General features: G+C 35.7%; 5 protein-coding genes across 10 annotated transcripts; 2 read left to right on the plus strand and 3 right to left on the minus strand.

The window, feature by feature from the left end:
- The first annotated feature begins 134 nt into the window (after positions 1-134).
- On the plus strand, positions 135-5,551 carry mIF2 (mitochondrial translation initiation factor 2). Of its 2 annotated transcripts, none has more exons than XM_066286800.1 (11): positions 135-425; positions 759-888; positions 947-1,169; positions 1,229-1,462; positions 1,516-1,677; positions 1,757-2,050; positions 2,101-2,300; positions 2,358-2,526; positions 2,583-2,889; positions 4,937-5,109; positions 5,193-5,551. In XM_066286800.1, exons 1-11 carry the CDS (start codon positions 337-339, stop codon positions 5,363-5,365), a joined length of 2,154 nt encoding a protein of 717 aa, XP_066142897.1. In that variant the 5' UTR covers positions 135-336; the 3' UTR covers positions 5,366-5,551. The 2 variants fall into 2 exon arrangements, with proteins under 2 accessions (XP_066142897.1, XP_066142898.1); XM_066286801.1 differs by lacking the exon at positions 135-425 and adding an exon at positions 576-594.
- Positions 5,552-5,917: 366 nt separating this feature from the next.
- On the minus strand, positions 5,918-9,823 carry LOC136341627 (polyadenylate-binding protein 1-like). Of its 4 annotated transcripts, none has more exons than XM_066286804.1 (9): positions 9,612-9,823; positions 7,706-8,071; positions 7,382-7,489; positions 7,098-7,322; positions 6,843-7,046; positions 6,567-6,792; positions 6,361-6,480; positions 6,180-6,310; positions 5,918-6,123 (listed from the first exon to the last, which is right to left on the minus strand). In XM_066286804.1, the coding sequence occupies exons 1-9, from the start codon at positions 9,699-9,701 to the stop codon at positions 6,049-6,051; spliced, it is 1,545 nt and encodes a 514-aa protein (XP_066142901.1). In that variant the 5' UTR covers positions 9,702-9,823; the 3' UTR covers positions 5,918-6,048. The 4 variants fall into 4 exon arrangements, with proteins under 4 accessions (XP_066142901.1, XP_066142900.1, XP_066142899.1 ...); XM_066286803.1 differs by having other exon boundaries at positions 6,361-6,462; positions 7,382-7,657; XM_066286802.1 differs by having other exon boundaries at positions 7,382-7,657.
- A 489-nt stretch (positions 9,824-10,312) lies between these two features.
- LOC136341625 (putative leucine-rich repeat-containing protein DDB_G0290503) lies at positions 10,313-13,271 on the minus strand. Its single transcript, XM_066286799.1, has 2 exons — positions 11,429-13,271; positions 10,313-11,114 (listed from the first exon to the last, which is right to left on the minus strand). Exons 1-2 carry the CDS (start codon positions 13,114-13,116, stop codon positions 10,472-10,474), a joined length of 2,331 nt encoding a protein of 776 aa, XP_066142896.1. The 5' UTR covers positions 13,117-13,271; the 3' UTR covers positions 10,313-10,471.
- A 396-nt stretch (positions 13,272-13,667) lies between these two features.
- On the minus strand, positions 13,668-20,516 carry mute (muscle wasted). Of its 2 annotated transcripts, XM_066286866.1 has the most exons (15): positions 20,252-20,516; positions 20,046-20,195; positions 19,778-19,993; positions 19,566-19,724; positions 19,342-19,481; positions 18,950-19,150; positions 18,540-18,891; positions 17,063-17,146; positions 16,331-16,975; positions 15,938-16,124; positions 15,440-15,884; positions 15,179-15,377; positions 14,931-15,128; positions 14,338-14,881; positions 13,668-14,071 (listed from the first exon to the last, which is right to left on the minus strand). In XM_066286866.1, exons 1-15 carry the CDS (start codon positions 20,297-20,299, stop codon positions 13,788-13,790), a joined length of 3,852 nt encoding a protein of 1,283 aa, XP_066142963.1. In that variant the 5' UTR covers positions 20,300-20,516; the 3' UTR covers positions 13,668-13,787. The 2 variants fall into 2 exon arrangements, with proteins under 2 accessions (XP_066142963.1, XP_066142962.1); XM_066286865.1 differs by having other exon boundaries at positions 16,331-17,146.
- LOC136341666 (dnaJ homolog subfamily C member 17) lies at positions 17,127-18,519 on the plus strand. The gene has a single exon (XM_066286873.1). It carries the CDS (start codon positions 17,549-17,551, stop codon positions 18,410-18,412), a length of 864 nt encoding a protein of 287 aa, XP_066142970.1. The 5' UTR covers positions 17,127-17,548; the 3' UTR covers positions 18,413-18,519.
- Positions 20,517-20,776: the final 260 nt, after the last annotated feature.

Genomic DNA, 20,776 nt, shown 5'->3' on the forward strand with positions numbered 1-20,776 from the left:
GTTTGTTGGACACGAGGGTCTAAGAAGGATAGTAAGATTGACGTATGTCGATTACTTATCATTAATATTTGATATCTATTAGTTTCTGGAATAGATGTTGTCTCGGTTTCGCTAATGAGACGAAAGAAAAAACATAACTTGTCAATTTCAAACCTTAACCTTACATTTTGTTTATAACTTGAATATTAAAAAAATTGTAATATATAATAAATTTCATAACATAAAATATAAATTTTTTGCTTGACTTGATGAATAATAATTATTTCAATAAACCAGTACTCATAAATTTTTGAAATGAAAAACTGTTAATAAACTGGCACCCTTCTTTAATAAATTATGGCCATATATTTGAAAATTTTTAATGTAGGAACTGTTTTAAGTTACCAATACCAAAGTCTTCAAAGGTATCATTTAAAGAGGATAATGTAAGCGATTTTAAATAACCTTATGTATATCAAAGCTCTTTATTACTCAAAACCCAATGAAAATGTTAATTAAAATATTTGGAAACATCGATTCATACTTACCTGATCATTTACCTAAAATTTATCAATAACCAACTTCAAGAACAACCATTTACTTATTATTTGCAAGGTACTTACCTATATCTTTGAATCTTACATATCCATAGGTTCTTTTCAGCCTAAAAACCATCAAATTGTACATTAAATTTTTATAGATTTAACTTTGATTTAATAATCAAAACAAACTTTATCATTTTCTATCGAGCTTTTTTGACATTGTTTTTTTTATTTCAGTTTATGTCATTCCCCTCTTAAAAATTTATTATTCAATAGCAATTACAGTACAATTCAATTGAAAAATGGAAGAATGAGTTTCCATTCAAGCTGTATCTACCACAAAAGAAGAAAATCCCCAGAAGAGAAGGTAAATAAATGAATCTATTGAGTATATATCTTTGACTCTTACTGGAGCAATTTATTAGAAAGTTACAAAGATAATACAATATGCACCTAAATCTAAAGGTCCAGTAATTGGTGTATGGCAGGGAATTACTTTACTAGAATTAGCAAAAGTGCTGGAAGAGGATATTGATCATATAAAAGAACTATTTAGCAATGTATATCATAATCCAAATATCCAAATAAATGACATGAAACAACTTCAAAATGCATTGAGAAGGGGTGGAAAAAGGATGAAATTTATTGGTAATTACCTACACATGTACTTATGCAATTTGCCTTTCACATGCCTGATTCTTCTACAGCAAAACCCTCAAATGAAGCTCATGAGTATAAGGATGAAATCAAAGTTCTTAAGCCACGTCCACCTCCTGCTAAAGAAGACCTAAAACCTAGACCTCCAGTAGTTACAATTATGGGTCATGTAGATCATGGCAAAACCACCTTACTAGATGCTTTACGACATTCCAGTGTAGTAGATCAAGAGTTTGGTGGCATTACACAACATATTGGGGCCTTCCTTGTTACTCTTAATTCTGGTACTTTGCATAAATCAGCTCTGGGAAACTAATTTGTGAATATGAAATTATAGGTGCAAAAATAACTTTTCTAGATACTCCAGGACACGCAGCTTTTACAGCAATGCGAGCAAGAGGAGCTAATTTGACTGACATTGTGGTATTAGTTGTTGCAGCTGATGACGGGGTGATGGACCAGACTGTTGAATCTATAAAAATGGCAAGAAATGCTAGAGGTAATTGCAGAAAATGTCATAAAACAATTAATAAAGTGCTCTTGCAAAATATAAACGACTATTAAACCTTTGCTTTCAGTTCCCATACTCATCGCAATTAACAAAATAGATTCACCTAAAGCAGATATTGAACGTACCCAAAGGATGTTGCTCGAGGTTGGTATTCAAGTAGAATGCCTTGGAGGTGACGTTCAAGCGGTTCCGATTTCAGCATTGAAGAAACAAAATTTAAATCAGCTTACTGAAGCTTTGGTTTTGCAAGCTGATTTGCTGGAAATTGGTGGGGATCCTACAGGCCCCGTCGAGGCGGTTATCATTGAAAGTAACACGCACTCAGGGCGGGGGAACGTCACTACTTTGGTTGTTCAGAGAGGTGTGAACAGGACTAGTATATTATTTTGTGGTATGAAATGTGTTTTCCAGGTACTTTAAAGAAAGGTGACATTTTGGTGGCTGGAACTGCAATGGCAAAAGTGAAATCAATTAAAGATGCTGATGGAAGAATTTTGGACCAAGTTCTTCCTGGTTATTCAGCGGAAATTGATGGTTGGAAAGAATTGCCTGCTGCTGGAGATGTTGTTTTGGAAGCTAAAAGTGAAAAAGAGGCTAAAATTGTTATCAAAGTAAGTTGCATTAGTTATACAAACCAATTTATTGATTTACATATATTTTTTTTTTAGTTTAGAGAGGATGCTCTTGAGCAAAAGAAATTGGAGGAAGATTTGAAAGTTATAAAACAAAAACAGGAAATGCATGATAAAGAATATAAGCAATATTTAAAGGAAAAAAGACTGTCGGGGAGATTTAAAATGAGGAGGCAAGGACCGAGGCAGAAAGAAATTGCTGAAGGTAACTATTTGGGAAAGAATCCGGTCTGAAATTATCACTTATATACCAACTTTCAGACGATGGATCACCGTCCATAAATGTAATTGTAAAAGCCGACGTAGTTGGTACATTAGAAGCAATCTTGGAGACCCTAGATACTTACGAATCGGACCTTTGTCCCTTAGATATTGTTAATTATGGAGTTGGGCCATTGACTCAAACAGATATAGAACTAGCCAAAGCGTTTAATTGCGTGGTATACGCTTTTAATATACCAATGCCACATAGTCTTAAGTCTATAGTGATGGAGGATGGTATTGATGTTCGCGAGCATAATGTTATATATAAACTAATAGAGGATTTTAAGAAGGAAGTCAATACAAGGCAAGTTTATTGTAAAATATTATATTCTCATTTAAATAACACTTTACGTTAAAATTTCTTCACTATCCCTGAATAAACAATTATTTGCGACGAACAACAATGCTTCACTGACAATTTCAAAATTCAAGCGCACTCAAAAGAAATTCCAAAACTTTTGTCTACAATTCCTTTGATTGATATCCATTAATTCTTTAAAGTGAGTTTTGACGCTTTGCAATTCCTTCTTTCGGTACTTCGATCGCCTCCTGCAACATGAACCTCTTCTCCTTCGCCATCATCAAATTGGATTCCAATGATTTAATATTATTTTCCAAATTGGTAATCTACCTCTCTTTTAAATTAATTTTTTCCTGTAGCCCTATAATTAAGTGGTCTTTCATTTTTCCCCCTTGAGTTACTTTTGTAAGCACCGTTTTCATTTCTTGTGCATTCCTATCAAGACTTTCATTATGTAAGATCAATTTATCTTTAAAGAGTATCAATTCTGCTACTATAGTTTCCCAGCCCTTCAAAAGATTGAGAATTTGTTGTTGGATAATGTTGACATTGTGTTCGAGAGCTTGCTCACTTTCAGCAGATCGTTTCATGAGCTCTTTTAGCTTTTGGCGACCCTCCTCGATTATCGTTTGCAATTGATCAGTCGAACAGGTGTTGTTTTGGTCTTCCAGAGCTCGTTAAGTAATTTGTAGATGCATTATTTCTTTTTGCAAGTCCGATACTGTATAGGCTTTATCACTGAGTTTGTTCTCACTGTCTTGCAACATTATCTTGTACCTAATGAAAGGAATATGTATTTTTCAAGAAAAATAGTTTAAATTTTGAATTTTTAGCGTTATATTATTTATTTCTATTAATTGTACTAAGTACTTCTGCGTAGAGCCTCAAATTCTTCAAAAAAAGCTAAACATCTTATACCTGTTAATGCACTCCTGCTGTTTGACGGGCTGGTACGTTGTCTCGGTGTAGTTTTTAGAATCGATTGTAATTAGCCTTCTGGCGGAGTTCGAAGCGTCCTTGTTTTCTTTTTGCAATTTCAGCTCCAAAGCGCTGGCGTTATTACTAAACTGTTTAATATTCAGCAGACTCTCCCGATTTGGAACTAGATTTTTTATCTTATTTTCATGTTCTGTTCATATTGCTTGCAGAGCCTCATGCAGCCACTGATCTTTTTAAGGACTCGACACGACCCATCGCAACTCCTTGTCCAAAAGTTCCATAATTAGCATTTTTTCGTTTAACAAACTCTGGCATACCTCGGTTAAAGTTTTTGGAATTGCCTCTACAGAACTTCCCGTTTCACGTAATAATTCCAGAGGAAATTGCTTATCTGCATTTTCAAACTTAAACGCTTGATTATATCCCGTGTAGGACATTAGTTTGCTATCCTTAAGAGTAACCAATTTGTCCGAATCCTCAAATTTTTTCTTAGCCCTTAGTAGAAATTTATAAAAGGGTATTACAGGCTTTTGTTTGACCACCATCTCTTTCTTTAATTGGAAGTAGGATTTGTTGATGTTTATAAATTTTATTTCTAAAGTGTGTTGGTTGGAAACGGTCCTGGTACCACTCTTCGTCGAAAAGGAACTCGTTTTATTATTGGAGCGAGCAATTTTGAGTAGTGACCGAGTTTTTATAGCGCTAGGACTTTTGGCAGGAAGAGATATGTTTGATGATGTGGTTAAAGCCGTGGAGTGCGAAGACTTCCTAGCACAAATCCGGACTTGGGGTCACTTATTAAATTGCTTCGCCGAGGACGTAGAAAACACTGCAATTGAAGAAGCGCTGCTGTAAGTGATTTGTGATATGCTATCCGTTTCTGGGGAAGACATGTCTCATGGAAATTGCGAAAAGAAACTGCGGTTTCTTACAACTTTATAATTTTATTCTGAAATTTTTATGTTAAGGAAAAATTGTTGACTGACATTGGCACTGACGAGTAGAATTTTTTTAGGTGACGATCCCTGTAGAATGAAACAACCTGCCTCCATAACCCCCTTTTATCGTTTGTTTTGGCTTTAGTCGTTTTAATTCGCTTCAAATGTTTCAGGTTACCGAAAATAGAAATTGAAGAAATTCTAGGAGAAGCTGAAGTATTGCAACAGTTTGAAATTAGCAAAGGAAGAAAATTGTTACCAGTTGCGGGATGCCGATGTGTGACTGGGCTTCTGAAGAGAGATGCTCTGTTTAGAGTGATTAGGGAAAAAAATATTGTTTATGAAGGTAAGTTATAGTCCAATTCGTTGACTTCTAAAACGATAATACGGGAAATTTTGATGGATAACTCATTTGTTTTCTTTTTCTAGGACCTTTAGCATCAATGAGGCATTTAAAAAGTGAAGTTGATGTGATAAAAGCAGACACTGAATGTGGACTTCAGCTGGTCGACCAAGATATTACGTTTGTAAAAGGAGACAAAATATCATGTTTTGAAAAGAAGATGATCAATCAAGAAACTGATTGGGATCCAGGTTTCTGAATGTTTGTGATTTTTGTTTGATAATAAATACAAAAGTTTTGTAATTTTGTAATTGATTAATGTTATAAAAATTACTACATGTTAAATTTGAAAAAAAAACATAAACAGTTTTCTGTTAGTGAAAATTTACAAGATTCGATTGTTTTTACGGGGTATCTCCCAGTAATAAATGTTTTTACCGTAGAATCTAGTGTACATCAGTTATTTTTACGGGATGGTGCGCGGTGGTGTGAAATTGTCGTGATGTCTTACCTCCATAAATAAGACGTAAAAGTATAAAGCCATTAACGTTTATTCAGCCACATACCATTCTGTTTTGATATGAAACTCAGTAGCAGAGACATTCGAAAAATCTCGAGGCTATACCCACTAAACAAAACGGTAACGTTTACAGTATCTTGACGGCAGACACCTGAGGCTGGTATGACTCAGAACAAAGAGACGCGTGGTCAGACATTATGCGGGTAAATTAATTTTAGCTCTACTTCGAGCTCTATTTTATGCATTGAGCGAATTTAGCAAGAACTGTATATGTTTTATCGTACTTATTGGTAAGAGAAAATATTAACATTTATTAATTAAAAAAATGCAATTAGCAAACATGCAAATTAATTCAGGAATTATTATCAAAAACGTCTTAAATTAACGATAATGAGACACCCGCACATCGAAATCTGCGTTTTTCATGCTTTGTCTTGCACTGTTATCCCTTTCTTGTTCACTTTGTGAGCTTCAAGTACCGCTATTGCTTCTTCAACCTAAATGTACTTTCAAAAATGATATTTAAAAAACAAAATCAACACTATTAACGCACCTTTGCCATCAAAGATTCCTGATTCTTAATCATATGCACCAGTTCGGAATTGTCAATTTCCAGCAGCATTCCTGTGATCTTTCCTGCCAACTCTGGATGAAGTTTCTCCACAATTCGGAACAATTGTTCCCCTATGAATCTTGGTGTAGCTAAAACGTTTTTAATTTGCTTTCAAATTTACCTAAAAGTTGCTTTTGTTCCTGTGGAGCCGCATGCACGATTCTCGAATCAGCAATAAAAGTCTCCGGGCCATGGCGAGTTGTGTACTTGGAGTTTGGACGCGCTGTATGTACCGTCACACCTAAAGACATTACAAACAATATGTTCATCCTTCGATAGGGAAAAAATGTCTACAGGTTTAAGTCGGAGGGAGGGTTACATAACTACCGGTTATAGGTCGAGCGTGCACTCTTATAGAAGCAGGCCGCGAAGGCGCTCGAAAGGGCGCAGCACCAAGCAGTGGCAGCTCGAAAGAGGCTCCATTTGGTCGGGACAAAGGCTGCAAAGAGGGCCATCGTGGTGCCGCCCTCAATGCAGGCGCAGGACCAAATATACGTGGACCTTGCGCCACCGCTGGAAGCAAGAAAGGAGGACCACCTGGCAATTGCAAACCCTGAAATTGTATTATTTCAATTTATGAACGCATTATTGCAGAATTGTTACCTGTTGTCTGGCTGCATGAGCTCTAGCAACATATTGGCTAGTGAGGAATGCTCTTCTAGCCTCTTTGCGTTGAGCTAAAGCAACGTAGAGCGGCTTTGTGCCTACTATTTTAGCGTTCATGTTATGTATGGCCTTGTTTGCCTCTTCTGTGGCAGAGAAACATACAAACCCAAATCCTCGAGATCGCCCATTCTCAGTCATCACCTGAATTTCGATTTTTTCTAATAAACATTTATCAAGACTCAATTTAAAAACCTTGGCAGAGGTGATTTTGCCGAAACACTCAAATTCGGCCTTCAACTTGTCGTCGGTAAAAGAGTCATCCAGGTTTTTGATATAGAGATTAAGACCTTGGAATTTGTTGAATCTCTCCATTCTCTGCTGCTCGTATTTCTTTCGCAGCTCGTTCATGCGCTCCGACTTCTTTTGAGCGCGTCCCACATAGAGTGTCCGATTGTCATACTCTTTACCGTTCATTTCCTGCATCCATTCATTTCTTACAGCATGCTCCAGTCATTATTTTCGGTAACAAAACTTACTCGTGCAGCTTTTTCGGCCGAATTAGCATCTTCGAAAGCGACAAACCCAAACCCTTTGCTAGTCCCATCCTGGTTCCTCGCCACCATGCTGCTTGTGACCGTTCCAAACTTTGAAAAAATTCCGTAAAATTCCTCATCCAACATGTGCTGCCCGAAGTTTTTGACGTAAATGTTTGTAAATTGCTTGACTCGGTCCCCCAACTTTTTCTCCCTTTCAGATCGCGGGATAAATTTACCCACATACACCCTCTTCTCATTTAAAAGCATTCCATTCACCTTTAGAACGACAACAAAATGATGGATTTATTATTTATTTCCACTAACCTTTTCTATAGCCCGATTAGCGATATCTTCACTCTCAAAGTGAACAAAGCCGTATCCTTTGGAATAACCGTCTTCGTCCAAAGCTACCTTGCAGCTGAGAATGCTCCCGAATGCCGAGAACGTGTCGTACATGGCCTTATTATCAATGTTTTTGTCCAGGTTCTTGATGAAAACGTTCCCGACTCCAGACTTTCTCAGAGAGGGATCCCGCTGACACCACATGATTCTAATGGGCTTCCCTTTTAAGTGATCAAAATTCATGGTGTCTAGCGCGGTTTCTGCATCACGAGGACTGTTGAAGTTCACATAGCCGTAACTGAGAGATTGTTTTGTGCGGAAATCGCGACAGATTCGAAGCGATAGAACCTAGTAAACATCAGAGAAAATGAGAAAGAAAGTACCAACGCGAATGGAGCCACAAAAATTGTAAACACTTCAGCTCTCAGCACAGTTCAAGTTAATGTACTGAACAATTCATTTTTAGTTGGTAAACCTTCAAATTACTCTAAAACGTAAAATTTCACTCCAGAAATTAATTTTCTGAAACGAGGTATTATGTAATCTCATTAAATAAAAAGTGATTATTAAACAAGACCTGAAGTAACGGTTGAAATATTAATAGGTGTACAAATAGAAACCGCATTTTTGGTGCAATTAAGCTAAATTAAAGACATACTTATTGGAGATGTTAATAATCAAAATAATCTCCGGTACTATCTATGGTTTTAAGATGTGGACGTGTTCGCAATATAAACTCAGTGGTTTCGAGGAAAATATGTAGTTATCGAGCCATTTTCTAACAACTTTAACTTTAGAAACCGCTGGTCACTTAAATGAGACTGCATTGATCTGAATCAGTGGAAATCGCAAAGAGTCAAGTCTGGAGAATGCACCGAACGCTGGAGAATTTACCAGCCTAAGAAGATAAATTCCTTGTTCGGTTTTGCTGTATGCGAACGAGCATTTTCGTGCAGCAACGTTTTAATTGGTTGTTAATTTGATCATTTGGGGCTATTCGGCTGTAATCGTTGACTACATTCCAATCACCACCATATCCATAGTAGAACCTTCACTTAGGATTGTCATACAGAAAATTCTTTTTTTATACTGACAACGCAAGTTCGTGCGAATGTCAACTCTTCGATTTTCGTGGTTTTCGGGTAGCTGGTGAGGGAGCCATTTTCTTTCCTTTGAAATATTTCCGATTACACGCGATCGAACTGAAATTGCTTGTTGAGTCACTTCAAACTATCCTGCACGCTCTTTTTTTCAATTGGACAACGATTTTCGTCTAGTAAAATTTAAATACGAGTTGCCTATGTGGTGGATCGTCCTGAAGGGAAAAATTTTTCTCACGAAACCACCTCCACATAATTGGTGTACCAAAAGTTCATGTTTTATGCATTGAATGACAGCTCGTGCAAAACTAATATTTTTATCGTATGAAAAACAATTATTAAGCAGTACATGCTCGAAATTGAGGACGAAACGGATGCTTCTACTTGTTTTTTAATTCGGCTAATTCCAATATTCAGTTTTTTTTGACACCTCTTAGATGTACGTTTTGGATAAATTCATCCGTTACCTGTTATCAGTCAAATGTTTGGTGGTAAACCGCAAATGGTTTAATCAACATCCTACGTTTATAGCTCACCGCCTACTCCAGGATTATTTTGACTGATAACCGGTTAAAAAGAAATTAATTAGGGTCCACGCATAATTGCAGACTTTTTGTTGATCAGCAGTTTGGTCGTCGGTTCATCGCCATTAACGGATACGTGAGTCCGCACATTCACAGATTTTAAATCGGCCGATAAATATATGCATGTGAATTCGCACTCCGATCTCAATTCAACTATCGGCTGACGAAAAGCCTGCTGACCTGCGGAAACCCTTAAAAACCAACCTGCCCCGCTGAAGAAAACTTGTCATACAGCATAGCCTCCGTGACATCAGGGTGCAAGTCCCCCACATACAGGGACCCCATGGGAAACATGACTTGCGGTGGAATGTCGGTTTTTGGCTTATTTTACAGGTCTTCTACTTAAACCACTACGCGAACACACAATTTTTTTGTGGTTTTCGTAATTTTTTGATTTTTGTTAACTATTTGACAATAAATTGTTCACCGTTGTTTACGATCTCCTTGGCAACCTGAGCGCGGCAATCCTGACTTGGTTCAAAAGTTGTCGGGCTGAAGCCGGCGCTGTGAATGGTCGGATTTTCAAAAAATGTCAAATCAAAAGTCAGATAGTGAAAAAGTTGAGTTCAGAGATCACACACCCCATGTGAGTATGTTTTAGGAACAGGGTTGGCATTAGCGAATTTGGCACTCTAAACGAATTTTTAAATTATCTCCCTACCCTCAAATAAAACGCCGACCAGGAAAGTCGGCTATCTGTCCTGGTTTGCCGCTTAACAGTGCCTCTCATAAGACTTAGAAATTTGCTCCTTCGTCAGAGATCCCAAAGAGTATTTACGTGTCTTAAAAAAGCCAGAAATAAGCCTATATGCCTGCCCAATAACGAGTGATCATTAAAAAACACTTGTAGTAGGTTGGAGAGAGTTTATTTAACGCCTTACCGTAAACGTACAAAAATTCTCCAACCTTAATATGTGTCTTAAGTATTTGTTTCCTCTTTTGAGGACTCTCATCAACTATCAACTAAACAACCTTTTCCCCAAAATATCTTTACTACTCATGAGCAAACAATAAATAATGACCATCAAAAATACTTCACTCTCAATATCAAGTGTCTAACGCAATTAAAAGGGTTCCTTCATGAGTCTCTGAAGTCCTCCGGCTCTCTGATTGATATCCGCAAAATAATTAACGTAAGCTCTGGTGTTTTGCAGCTCCTTTTCTAAAGACTCGACCGCCTCTTGCAACTTGAATCTCGTCTGATTTGTTACTCTAACGTCCGTTTCCAACTTTGTAATCTGCCTCTCTCTCAAATTAATTTTTTTCTGCAGCTCTTTAATTAAGCGATCTTTCGTTTTGCCCTTCTTATTTACTTCTCCAAGAGCTGTTTTCATTTCTTGTGAGTATCTAGCAAGACTCTCCTTTTCCAAGACCAATTTATCTCTAGAGGCTTTGAATACCTCTGCCATTTTTTCTCGGTATCTCAAAAGATTCTCCATTTGACTCATTTGCCGAGTTTGTTGCTCGATGACGTTGGCGTTGTGTTCGAGACTTTGCCTGGTCTCAATAGATTGTTTCGTGAGCTCGCTAAGCTTCTGGCGGCCCTCATCGATCATACTTTGTAGTTGATCGATCAGACAGGTGTTGTTTTGATCTTCCAGGGCTTGCTGTCTAACTTGGAGTTGCATTATTTCTTTTTGCAGGTTCGCTATTTCGTTGGTTTTGCTTCTTAGTTGTTCCTCTCCCTCTTGTAGCAGCGTCCTATACCTAATGAAAAAATGTATTTTTTAAATTACTGCATCCAATAAAGCAGTTTTTGCAATGAAATTTTTAGTAGAACAATACTTAAATAAACAACTTCATCAAAATTTGCAAGTAAATTTGTCTTGCTATCATTTATTGATCGATGTTGCAGAAATTGGTAGATAGAGAATAAAATTAAACACTAACAGGCCCAAAATAGAACAGATAATTGAAAAAATAAAGGAAAAAATAGGCTTCGATTTTTGAATTGTGAAACCTCAGGACAGGAATGAATTTACAAAAATTACTTATCAGATAGAAATAAAAATATTTTATACCTGTTGATACATTCCTGTTGACTTACGATCTGTTGCATCGTTTGGGTGTACTCGATACAATCGGTTGGTATCAACTTACTGGAGCCCTTCGAAACACCTTCATTTCCTTCTTCTAGGTATCTATTTTTATCTTCAAGTTGCTGGATCTGCACGTTCCTCGCTACTCCTTGCACACATTGCTCTATTGTATCATCGTCCATTCTAGCAACATAGCCTTCGAAGGACGCACATTTTCCTAAAGCAGCATCCCGTTCTTTGACTAGGTGCTCCAATTCAGTTTTTGTAGTGCATAACTGTTCAGTGAGGACTTCAATGGTCTTTTGCATTTTCTCTTCCGTGATATGTTTTTGCGCCTCGATGGCTGCAAGCATTGTAGCAATTTCGTTTTTTTCTGTGCTCAGTTTTTGAAGCATTATCTCCTGCCTTCTCAGTTTCCCGCTCATTTCTCCTTTAACTTTATTGCACTGAAACTCTTTAGCCTTTAATTGCTCCTGCAAGCTCTTAAGTTTCTTCTGAGTTATTTCAATCATCGCCTCCGAATTTTTTTTTTCATTTTCTAAGTCTACTAATTTTGCGCGTATTAATTTAATGTTTTGCGCATTTGAGCTGTTTCTTGTTCTTGCATCTGTGGAGGCCTTTCGCTCACTTTCAATGTCTTGTTCTAATTTCTTGATTTGGATTCTCAAATCTTTTATAGTCTCATTTAATTTTACCACCGCACTGCTATGGATTACTTTCGTTTCATCCAAATTCTTCTTTAAATCAACAATAACGTGGTTGGATTCCTGAATAACACGTTCCTTTTCTTTCAATTTCAACTCCAAATCAGTGACTTTATTTCTAGATTGCTCCATATGCAGTAGACCCCCCCAATTGGCAACTAGATTTTCGACCTTTTTTTCGTGTTCTCTTAACATTACTTCTAAAGACTCTTCTAGCTGCTGCCCTTCACTTTTTAGAGGTTCAATCCGGCCTGCCACATCTCCAATATCAACCTCAGATTTGGCGAGTTTATCCAAAAGTTCCACAAGCAATGCGCTTCTGTTTAACAGTTTCTGGCATACCTCAACTAATGTTTTTGGTATTTCTACTACAGAGCCTTTCATTTCATGCAGTATTTCTAGGGGAACCTGCTCACCTGCCCCGTCAAATTTCAAAGGTTGATTGTACTCTTTATAGGGTACTAGCTCGATATCTTCAAGAGTGACTAATTGACCCCATTCTTCAAGTTTTTTCTTGGTGTCGAGTAAAGATTTGTAAAGGTGTACTACAGGCTTTTGCTTATCTATCAGCTCTTTCTTCAGTTGCAAGTAGCGTTTATTTGTATTTATAAATTTTATTTCCAAAGTGTGTTTGTTTGAAATGGTATTGGTGCAATTTTTCGTCGAAGATGAGTTGTTTTTGTTGGTCGAGCGGGTGTTTTTCAGTATTAAAGGGTTTTTTATAGGATCAGAACGTTTAACAGGAAGAGGGATACTTGATGACGTTGTGAGTAAAGCCCTACTATGCTGCTGCTTTTCGGAGGACGTGGAAAACACTTCACTTGAAGAAACGCTACTGTAAGCGGTCCGTGGTGTGCTAACCATTTCTGGGATATCAATCGGTGGCACATTGTTGATCGACATAAATTCATTGCTGGCCGTACTTTCGAGGCTGCTCAGAAGATTTTCATCTTGAGGAGATGTCATTTTAGTACAAAATATGATGAATGCTACAATTTTTCAAAATTTAATCATTTGACTGGAATTTATAATAATTTTATTGTTAATAAGGAAAATAACTCACTGACATTTGACGCTGACGATTAGCGCTTCTTTAGGTGAGGATTGAGGTAGAAATGGTGGATAAAATAAAACAACTGGCCACATTCTTCTTTCTGAAAGCAGGTTTACTTTAATTTGTTTGGGGTATTTTAGGTTATTAAAAAAGAAAGTAGAAAACATTCTAGAAGCTTAAATATTGTAGTAAATCGAAGTTAGTAAAGAAAGAAAATCTTATCAGTTGTGAGATGCTGGTTTGTACATGGGCTTTTAACCGTATTAAGACCCAGTGCAGGTGTCTCCATAATTTCTTAAATCAATGGCAATATAAGATTAGGCATACCTTACTATTATCTTAATGCGGCTAGGGAAAAAGCCTAGAAGTATTTCTGATTTGTGTTCGGTTAGAAATGAAAAAGTTTTATTAATTTCGTAATTGATTAGTGTTATAGAAACTATAGTTATATTGAAAAAAAAGGTTTACTTACAGAAAAATTATATTCATATTTTACAAATTAAAATTGACTTCAACAGCAATAATCACTTAATATTTCCATTTAAACTAAAAGCTAACAGAATCGACGATTTTTTAAATTTCATCACGTATTTTTTAAAGTCTCTATCAACAGATCCATAAGTCTCGACAATCTGCTTCGAATCTGACTAACAGTCCTATTGGGTAATTTATCAGATATAATTTGCAAAGCATATTCCTTATCATCCTCTTTCTGGAGTGTTTCCAGAATAACTGTATCTTCTTCTCTTTGCCATGGAGGTTCGTCGTTGGTGTTACTATCGCTTTGAGATCCTTTAACACTCTCTGTGGAGGAAGTGGAATCGTCCGATGCATAGTTGTCTTGGGAAGATTCTTCAAGGTATATTTCTAGAGTTATTTATATTTGATTTTACGTGAGGTTTCATAATATCTTAAGGGAAAGAAGTTTTAAAATGGTATTACAAGAACCGGTTTTATTTCAATTAAACATTATTGACGCTCCGCAAAAGTCCACAAAATGCAATTTAAAAAAACGTAAATTAAAACCATTGTGCAAAAAATAGAATTATTAGGACTTTAATGGTAAGACAATAACAAACTGACCAGAATCAACATTTTAAATTTCATGCATAATCTGCTACTAAATGCCTTACCAGTTTCAGATTCTGTAGTTTGTTGCCCCGGAGTCAAAGGCTTCTCCAAAGATTCCCCTGAAGAATCCATGCAATCATCTGTTGATTTACCTGGATGCTCTTCACTAGTCTCATGTTCACTTTCTTCAATTTCTGCAACAACAAAACCGTCCTCTTCTTTTTCATCTGATTCTTTAAGTGTTTCCTCAAACTCGTCCACTTTATCATCAAATTCTTCCAATCTTTCAGCGAGTCCATCATCTTTTTCATTTAAATCTCCCAATTTAAGATTGTTTACTATAGTGAAATCAACCTTCCCCCGTTCCTTTCCCAAATCAGTCTTTTTGGAGTCTTCTTTTCTTGATTTTCTCCCGGAATAAGTACGTTTCCTCGGCTTGATGCTATCTTTTTGTGCATCTAATAATTCCCAGCTGCGCCCCGGAGATTTTTTTGGTGAAGCAGATTTTTCTTCTTGGTATTTTGGACTACTCGCCTTTTTCCTTTTCCCGGGTGTTCTTTGTGATAGAGATTTTTTCCGTTTTCCTAAATCTTCATCCTCAGTATCCTAAACATAAAATATAACAACACAAAACCCTTTTTGAAACAAAAAATACCTCTTCCAAGTTTTCTTTAGTACTTGACGAGGACAGTTTATTAGGACTTATATTAGATCGCTTCTTCTTAACACCAGAACCAGAAGTAGACTTCCCCATTAACCTTATATTGTGATTGATGTGTGGATTAGTTTTAAACGTTATCATTGCTGGCTGAAATACTCGCCCAGTGGCAAGATAAGGCTTCCCATTAGCGAACTAAAAGAAATAGGTTTCAACTATAAAAGTAATTTAAAGAGTTTTATTACCTTCAAACCACAGGAATTGCAATGTTTGTACCGACTTTTATATTCATTATCTTCGATTTTATGACAATGGCAAATGCAATTTTGGCCGCCATATTTATCTTCTGTGTTTGGAACAACAAAAGTTTCATATATTTGTTCATTATCTGGTCTTGCTAACTCTTTATTAATATCAATTGTTTCATAATGCCCGTCCAATAAACTATGAAATATAAATTTAAAAAAATAAATAAAAAATAGCAAGAATATAAAAATATTAATAACCTTGGAGGAGGCCGTTCGTCCCTGAAACTTTGCAAAAACAAATCCATCAAAATTTTATTTCCTTTGAGCATGGGTACCAACACAGATTTGGCCTTTTCCATGGTGGTGTCCCCAGCTTTAGCTAGCTCCATTAGAGCATTATAAATCCTTTTCAGTTGTGTAGGCTGATCCTTTAAGAATATTTCTAGCTTCCTCAAAAACTTTACGCGTATTTGCAATTCCAACCAAGGAATTAATTGGCCCACTGCACTAGCTTCTTTTTCCCTAAGGAAAAACAAGAAATCGTCGGCGAGTTCGATATATTTAGGCCGTAATATCGCTTGGACTTCTTTGTAGAGATCTACTACATCTCCAGACTCAAAATTGTTTAAAACCTGCATTATTTGGTTGTAATCATTTAGCTCTAAAGTTTTACGAAGTTTGTCGTAATACGTCACAGCAAACACTGTAATTGAAAAGTTTCATAACAGGATTTTAAATTTTTTAAAACAATCTCACCCTCGTTTTTATGTTTTTCAGTTTCGGGATCGTCGGGCGTGGCGACTGCTAAGTTGGTTAAAAAATCCTTTTTTAATTTATTTTTCTTTCTTTCAGCAGCAGAAAGTTTCTTTTTAATATGGGGATTTACTAAGTGATTAACAGTTGAGTTCAGTTTATGTAAACCATTAATATTTTCAGGATTGTCCTTAAAGAATAATAAAAATAATCAGAGAGATCTTTTGGAGCTTTCTGAACATGACAAACAAACAATACTAAAATACAACTACATAATACAGCTAGTTTCTCTTATCCCACAAAAGACCATTCCATACATAAATTTATTCATTCCCAAACTATATTATATAAACAAATATTAACTAAGTAGGTAGTAATACCATCTAAAACACTTACCTTTCCATATCCTGTTGGACCAGAACTATATCCACTACTGCTTGGCAAATCATGCTCATCAGACTGTGACATTTGACAAATCTGTATGTTACTAGAGTTTCGACAAAACTCCACTTCAGTGCTTGCATTTGCTTTTTGAAAACTGCTACTTGTTATAGTGGAAAACTCCAAACTCCTTGTAATTCTTAATCTCTTATGATCCTCAATAGTATTTGATGTTATGGTTTGAGGCCTTTTATGTCCTTCTACGATATCAGCACTGCCATCAGTAGAATCATCCTGAATGGAACTTACTATAGAACAATCTATATTTGTTGCATTATTTTCTTCAGGAGTTTTTATTGGGGTATTTAAAGAGGGCATACTGGGCATCATGTTTGAAGAATTTTCTGTAACTAGTGTTTCTTTTGGACTTAGGCTTAGTGGTACAGAATCAATAGTATCCACCTCCGCTAAGAAATTTACCAATTTTTGTACATCAAGGAGTCTTGAAAATATTAATAAAAAGTGTTCCAAACTAGTTCCAGTATTTAAGTTAGTTTTATCTCTTTGGGGATTAAGAGAAGATGTGGTGTTTGCCTTATAAATTGACAGGTCTCCTTCATTACATTTGGCAATCTTTAAGCTGTCTGAGTCATCTAAGTCCTGTGAGTTAATGATCTGTATTAACACAGAAGTTTCAGCTCTACTCTTTCTGGAAGTGTTCACTTTTTTGGCTTTGGGGACACTTACGTTTCTTGTCGGGATTACAGGCACAGGGCTGGGGTATATTGGGGAGAGATTTAAGGGGCCCGAGAGTACAATTATGTTAGTATTCTAAAACAAAAAGATGAAACCACATTTAGAATTTATTAAGTATCCAGTGGGTTTAGTTCTGCATTCTTTTATAAGTTTAAGAGCCTACTTTTTCTAGTTAATTGTCCTTGATATGATTAATTACTGCCCTTTTTTATTTTATTAAAAACAAAAACATTCGAAATTGTCAATTTGAATGGCCTCTGTCAAACACAGGTTCAAACTACTCGGATAGCCGTTCTAATTGTGCAACAATGAGCATTTAATACCTGTCCAGTGAGTTTACTCAGCAGTCAGGAAAATGTCACTGACAAAGAATTTATTTTGAGGTTAGAATATCTTTCTTGATGTTTTTCAAACGTTTGTTATAAGTATTTCTAATTTCTCTTATAATCTTTAAGTTAAGCTAAATTTTATACCGTCATGGAAGACCTCAAAATAGAAGAAATGGACTTATACGAAATCTTGGAAATAGAACCATCCAGTTCGACGGCAGATATCAAAAAGGCCTACAGGAAAAAAGCGCTCCAGTGCCATCCTGACAAAAACCCAGATGATTCAGAAGCAGTCAAAAAATTTCACCAATTATCAAAGATATTAGAAGTTTTAACTGATGAGACTGCTAAAATTGCATATGACAAGGTACTGAAAGGAAGAAAAGAAGCTGCACTAAGGCACCAAGAATTAGATGGAAAAAGAAGGAAACTCAAAGAAGATTTAGAGGCAAGAGAAAAATTGGCTGCAAAAAATTTAAGATTTCAGAAGTCGGAGGCACAGAAATTGCGGGAAGAAATTGAAAGATTAAGAAAAGAAGGTTCCAGAGAAGTGGAAGAGGAAGTACAAAAAGTCTTACAAGCAGTGAATGTTGAGAGGAACAAAGTGGAATCCATATGGGACAGTTCAAACAACAGAATAAAAATTAAGTGGAAAGCTGAAAAAAAAGACCCAAAAAATGGAGGATACACACAAGAAATGTTGCACAGATTTCTTTCAAAATATGGTGAAATTCAAGCACTGGTAATATCCCCCAAGAAAAAAGGAAGCGCTCTGGTGGAATTCAAAGACCACAACGCGGCAGAAATGGCTGTTGAGTTAGAATTGGGCTTATCAGAAAACACTCTTAAGTTTGAGTGGGTAAATGGGCCACCCAGAAGCTCATCTAATAAACCTAAGAGTGGTTTAATTAAAGAAACAGACTTTGAAAGTGTTACCTTGATGAATTTAAGAAGAGCTGAAGAAAGAAAAAAGTTGATTGAACAAATGATGGCAGATGAAGACAGTAATTAAATCCAAGCATGATCTGCAAATAAATTTTTATATTAATTGTACCTATGTACCTATTTTTTAGGGATTTTTTGTAAATACTGCATTAAATTAAATCTTTTCTATTTAAATGCTAAGGAAAATTACATACCTGTAGTGCATTATTGGTTTCTGTTGGGTAAATAAAATTCCTCCATTGTTCAGGCAATTCTTTTGGTAATCTTCTACATGGTGGAACCACATGTTGCAAAGGATACACATAATGCACTATTGGAGTTAATTTCTGACGTAGCATGTATTGTTGAATGGGATTTGTTAAACATCTTGGATGTTTAGACTGATATATATGTTTCAAAATAATTTGGCTACTCCTATGAGGCATCATGTATTTACTGACAAGTGCCACCACCTTTTTTAAAGGTGGTTTTCCCATTAGGTTTTTTAGATGGGGTGAAGTTTCAAATAAGAATTTTTCAAACATATCCAGGCCAAATACCAATAAACTAAAATGATGATATTTTTGTTTTTAAAGTATTATCATATAATTATACATGTTATTACTGATCTTCGGCGGCGGTAAATCCGATCCTGCTGCTTGCAAATTGATCTGATTTAAATGGAATTTTTGGTAATAGGGCTGGGTAAAGGAAAACGTCGCTTTTAGCAATTGTTTCTAAAATGAGTTTAGGAAACGTCACCAAATATTGCCAGTTGCCAGTCATTTTGTATTGAACTGATTTCAGGAGTTCTGCCTGAACATGTCTAAAATTGATTTATAAGCATGAAAAACTACTATAATACACAGCGTGACAAAAAAACTTATTGTAAGTACTTATAGCTACAATACTAAAACAGAGAATGAGTAAATTTTATTTAGTACAAAAAATATAGAGCTAATTTTTTGCCACCCTGTAGATGTATAATTGTTAAAAATTCACTTGTTTGATGCTTACTCTTTAGTTTTCTTAACATTTTCATTATCTGTATGAGAAAACATTTCAATCCATTCTTCAATAAGTTTCAATGCTGGAAATAAATTAATTGGCCGAAATGTTGAAAACATTTTTCCTTCACTGAGAAATTTTAAATTGAGCTGCAAAAAAAACAATTTATTATCATGAGTAAATTTTAAGACTTTAATAAAAATGTCAAAACTACTATTTTTTGTTGTTCTCACCAAATATTCTTTAAATTGGACACTGGAACTATGTAATTCTGGATGATCATAAGTCAGAAGAAAGTTTTGAGTTAACATTTGTATATGTTGCCTCATTTGTTGTTCTAAGATGCACAAGTGTTGGTGACTTATTTGATACAAATCTATTGCTTCCTTAGGCTGAAATTTTTTTATATTTTTTACAAGAGACAACTTAAAAATGGTGTTAATACCATTTCTTTTTGAACCACATTGAAAGTAGATTCCTCACAAACATTCGAGCAATTTAAAATATTAAAGTTTTCCGAATTGATTTCATCCCTACTTATCCTGCTTGTATCTGGTGCTTGACTGCTGTTTAATCCAACAGTTTTAGCTCCATTCTCCTCTGGACATGTGTCTGATGCATTACTTAAATACTCGAAAAATTCTTCCCATAATTGTTGCACCTAGTATACAGTTAATTTCAATGCCTCAAATTTTACGCTTTAAAGACTAAACCTCTTTCTTTGTTATTTTAACAGCCTTGTCCATTCTAAACTCCTCATTATCTATATCATTTATTTTGTCATCTGCCATAATGTTATATTCAGGGTCCTGTTCTTCATCTTCCGTCTGTTTGAATAATTCTTCTAGAGGCTCAGTAAACCCCTATAAATGTGTTATTAACAAAACTTTGATGTGAATGTAGGCCTAAATAGTTTTACTTGTAAAAACTGCTTCCAATCATCGTCATCACACTCCATATCGTACATACCAATGGTAATAGTTAGAGGGACAAAACTTTGCTCTATTACTTCTACTTTGAGTATGTTTAATTTTTTTTAATTCAGAAACACTGAGTCAAAACTTAACCTCACATTTTGAAGGACCAGCTGATGCTGGCATTTAACAAATATCAGTTATTATTAATAGTAACAAGGCGCACTTGCCATTGTTGGTGTATACAATGTATATATATATTTGTGTTCATATTATTTCTAAAAACAGATTCACAGCACCGAATAAATAGCCAACAGAAGATTTACTGCGTACAGCAATTGAATTCAGATGAAGGGAACATTTCTGAGAGAAATTTATTTCTGCTTCCGATTTTTTGTCGATGTGAAACGTGGCAACGTTGTTTGAATTGATATCAAATGTGATCTTTAACGCATGCGCAGGAAATTATGCAAAAATCAAAACATTTACCACCTGTCACTTTCGCATTTTCGAAGTAGAGTCGGTGATTG

Source organism: Euwallacea fornicatus, chromosome 10 (genome assembly GCF_040115645.1).
Source record: "Euwallacea fornicatus isolate EFF26 chromosome 10, ASM4011564v1, whole genome shotgun sequence".
NCBI lineage: Eukaryota > Metazoa > Arthropoda > Insecta > Coleoptera > Curculionidae > Euwallacea > Euwallacea fornicatus.

What these genes read in the sequence shown, in the direction of transcription:
- mute (XM_066286865.1), bottom strand. Translation starts at nt 20,299, where the DNA reads ATGTACGATATGGAGTGTGATGACGATGATTGGAAGCAGTTTTTACAA. An exon ending in TTAAAATAACAAAGAAAGAG is followed by an intron (nt 19,994 to 20,045) that starts GTTTAGTCTTTA and finishes ACTGTATACTAG; the next exon opens with GTGCAACAATTATGGGAAGA. An exon ending in TTTACCGCCGCCGAAGATCA is followed by an intron (nt 18,892 to 18,949) that starts GTAATAACATGT and finishes TCATCATTTTAG; the next exon opens with TTTATTGGTATTTGGCCTGG.
- mIF2 (XM_066286800.1), top strand. Translation starts at nt 337, where the DNA reads ATGGCCATATATTTGAAAATTTTTAATGTAGGAACTGTTTTAAGTTAC. An exon ending in TATCATTTAAAGAGGATAAT is followed by an intron (nt 426 to 758) that starts GTAAGCGATTTT and finishes TTTTTATTTCAG; the next exon opens with TTTATGTCATTCCCCTCTTA. An exon ending in AATGGCAAGAAATGCTAGAG is followed by an intron (nt 1,678 to 1,756) that starts GTAATTGCAGAA and finishes CTTTGCTTTCAG; the next exon opens with TTCCCATACTCATCGCAATT.
- LOC136341625 (XM_066286799.1), bottom strand. Translation starts at nt 13,116, where the DNA reads ATGACATCTCCTCAAGATGAAAATCTTCTGAGCAGCCTCGAAAGTACG. An exon ending in CAACAGGAATGTATCAACAG is followed by an intron (nt 11,115 to 11,428) that starts GTATAAAATATT and finishes TTTTTTCATTAG; the next exon opens with GTATAGGACGCTGCTACAAG.
- LOC136341627 (XM_066286802.1), bottom strand. Translation starts at nt 9,701, where the DNA reads ATGTTTCCCATGGGGTCCCTGTATGTGGGGGACTTGCACCCTGATGTC. An exon ending in CGGCCGAAAAAGCTGCACGA is followed by an intron (nt 7,323 to 7,381) that starts GTAAGTTTTGTT and finishes GAATGGATGCAG; the next exon opens with GAAATGAACGGTAAAGAGTA. An exon ending in CTCATGCAGCCAGACAACAG is followed by an intron (nt 6,793 to 6,842) that starts GTAACAATTCTG and finishes ATACAATTTCAG; the next exon opens with GGTTTGCAATTGCCAGGTGG.
- LOC136341666 (XM_066286873.1), top strand. Translation starts at nt 17,549, where the DNA reads ATGGAAGACCTCAAAATAGAAGAAATGGACTTATACGAAATCTTGGAA.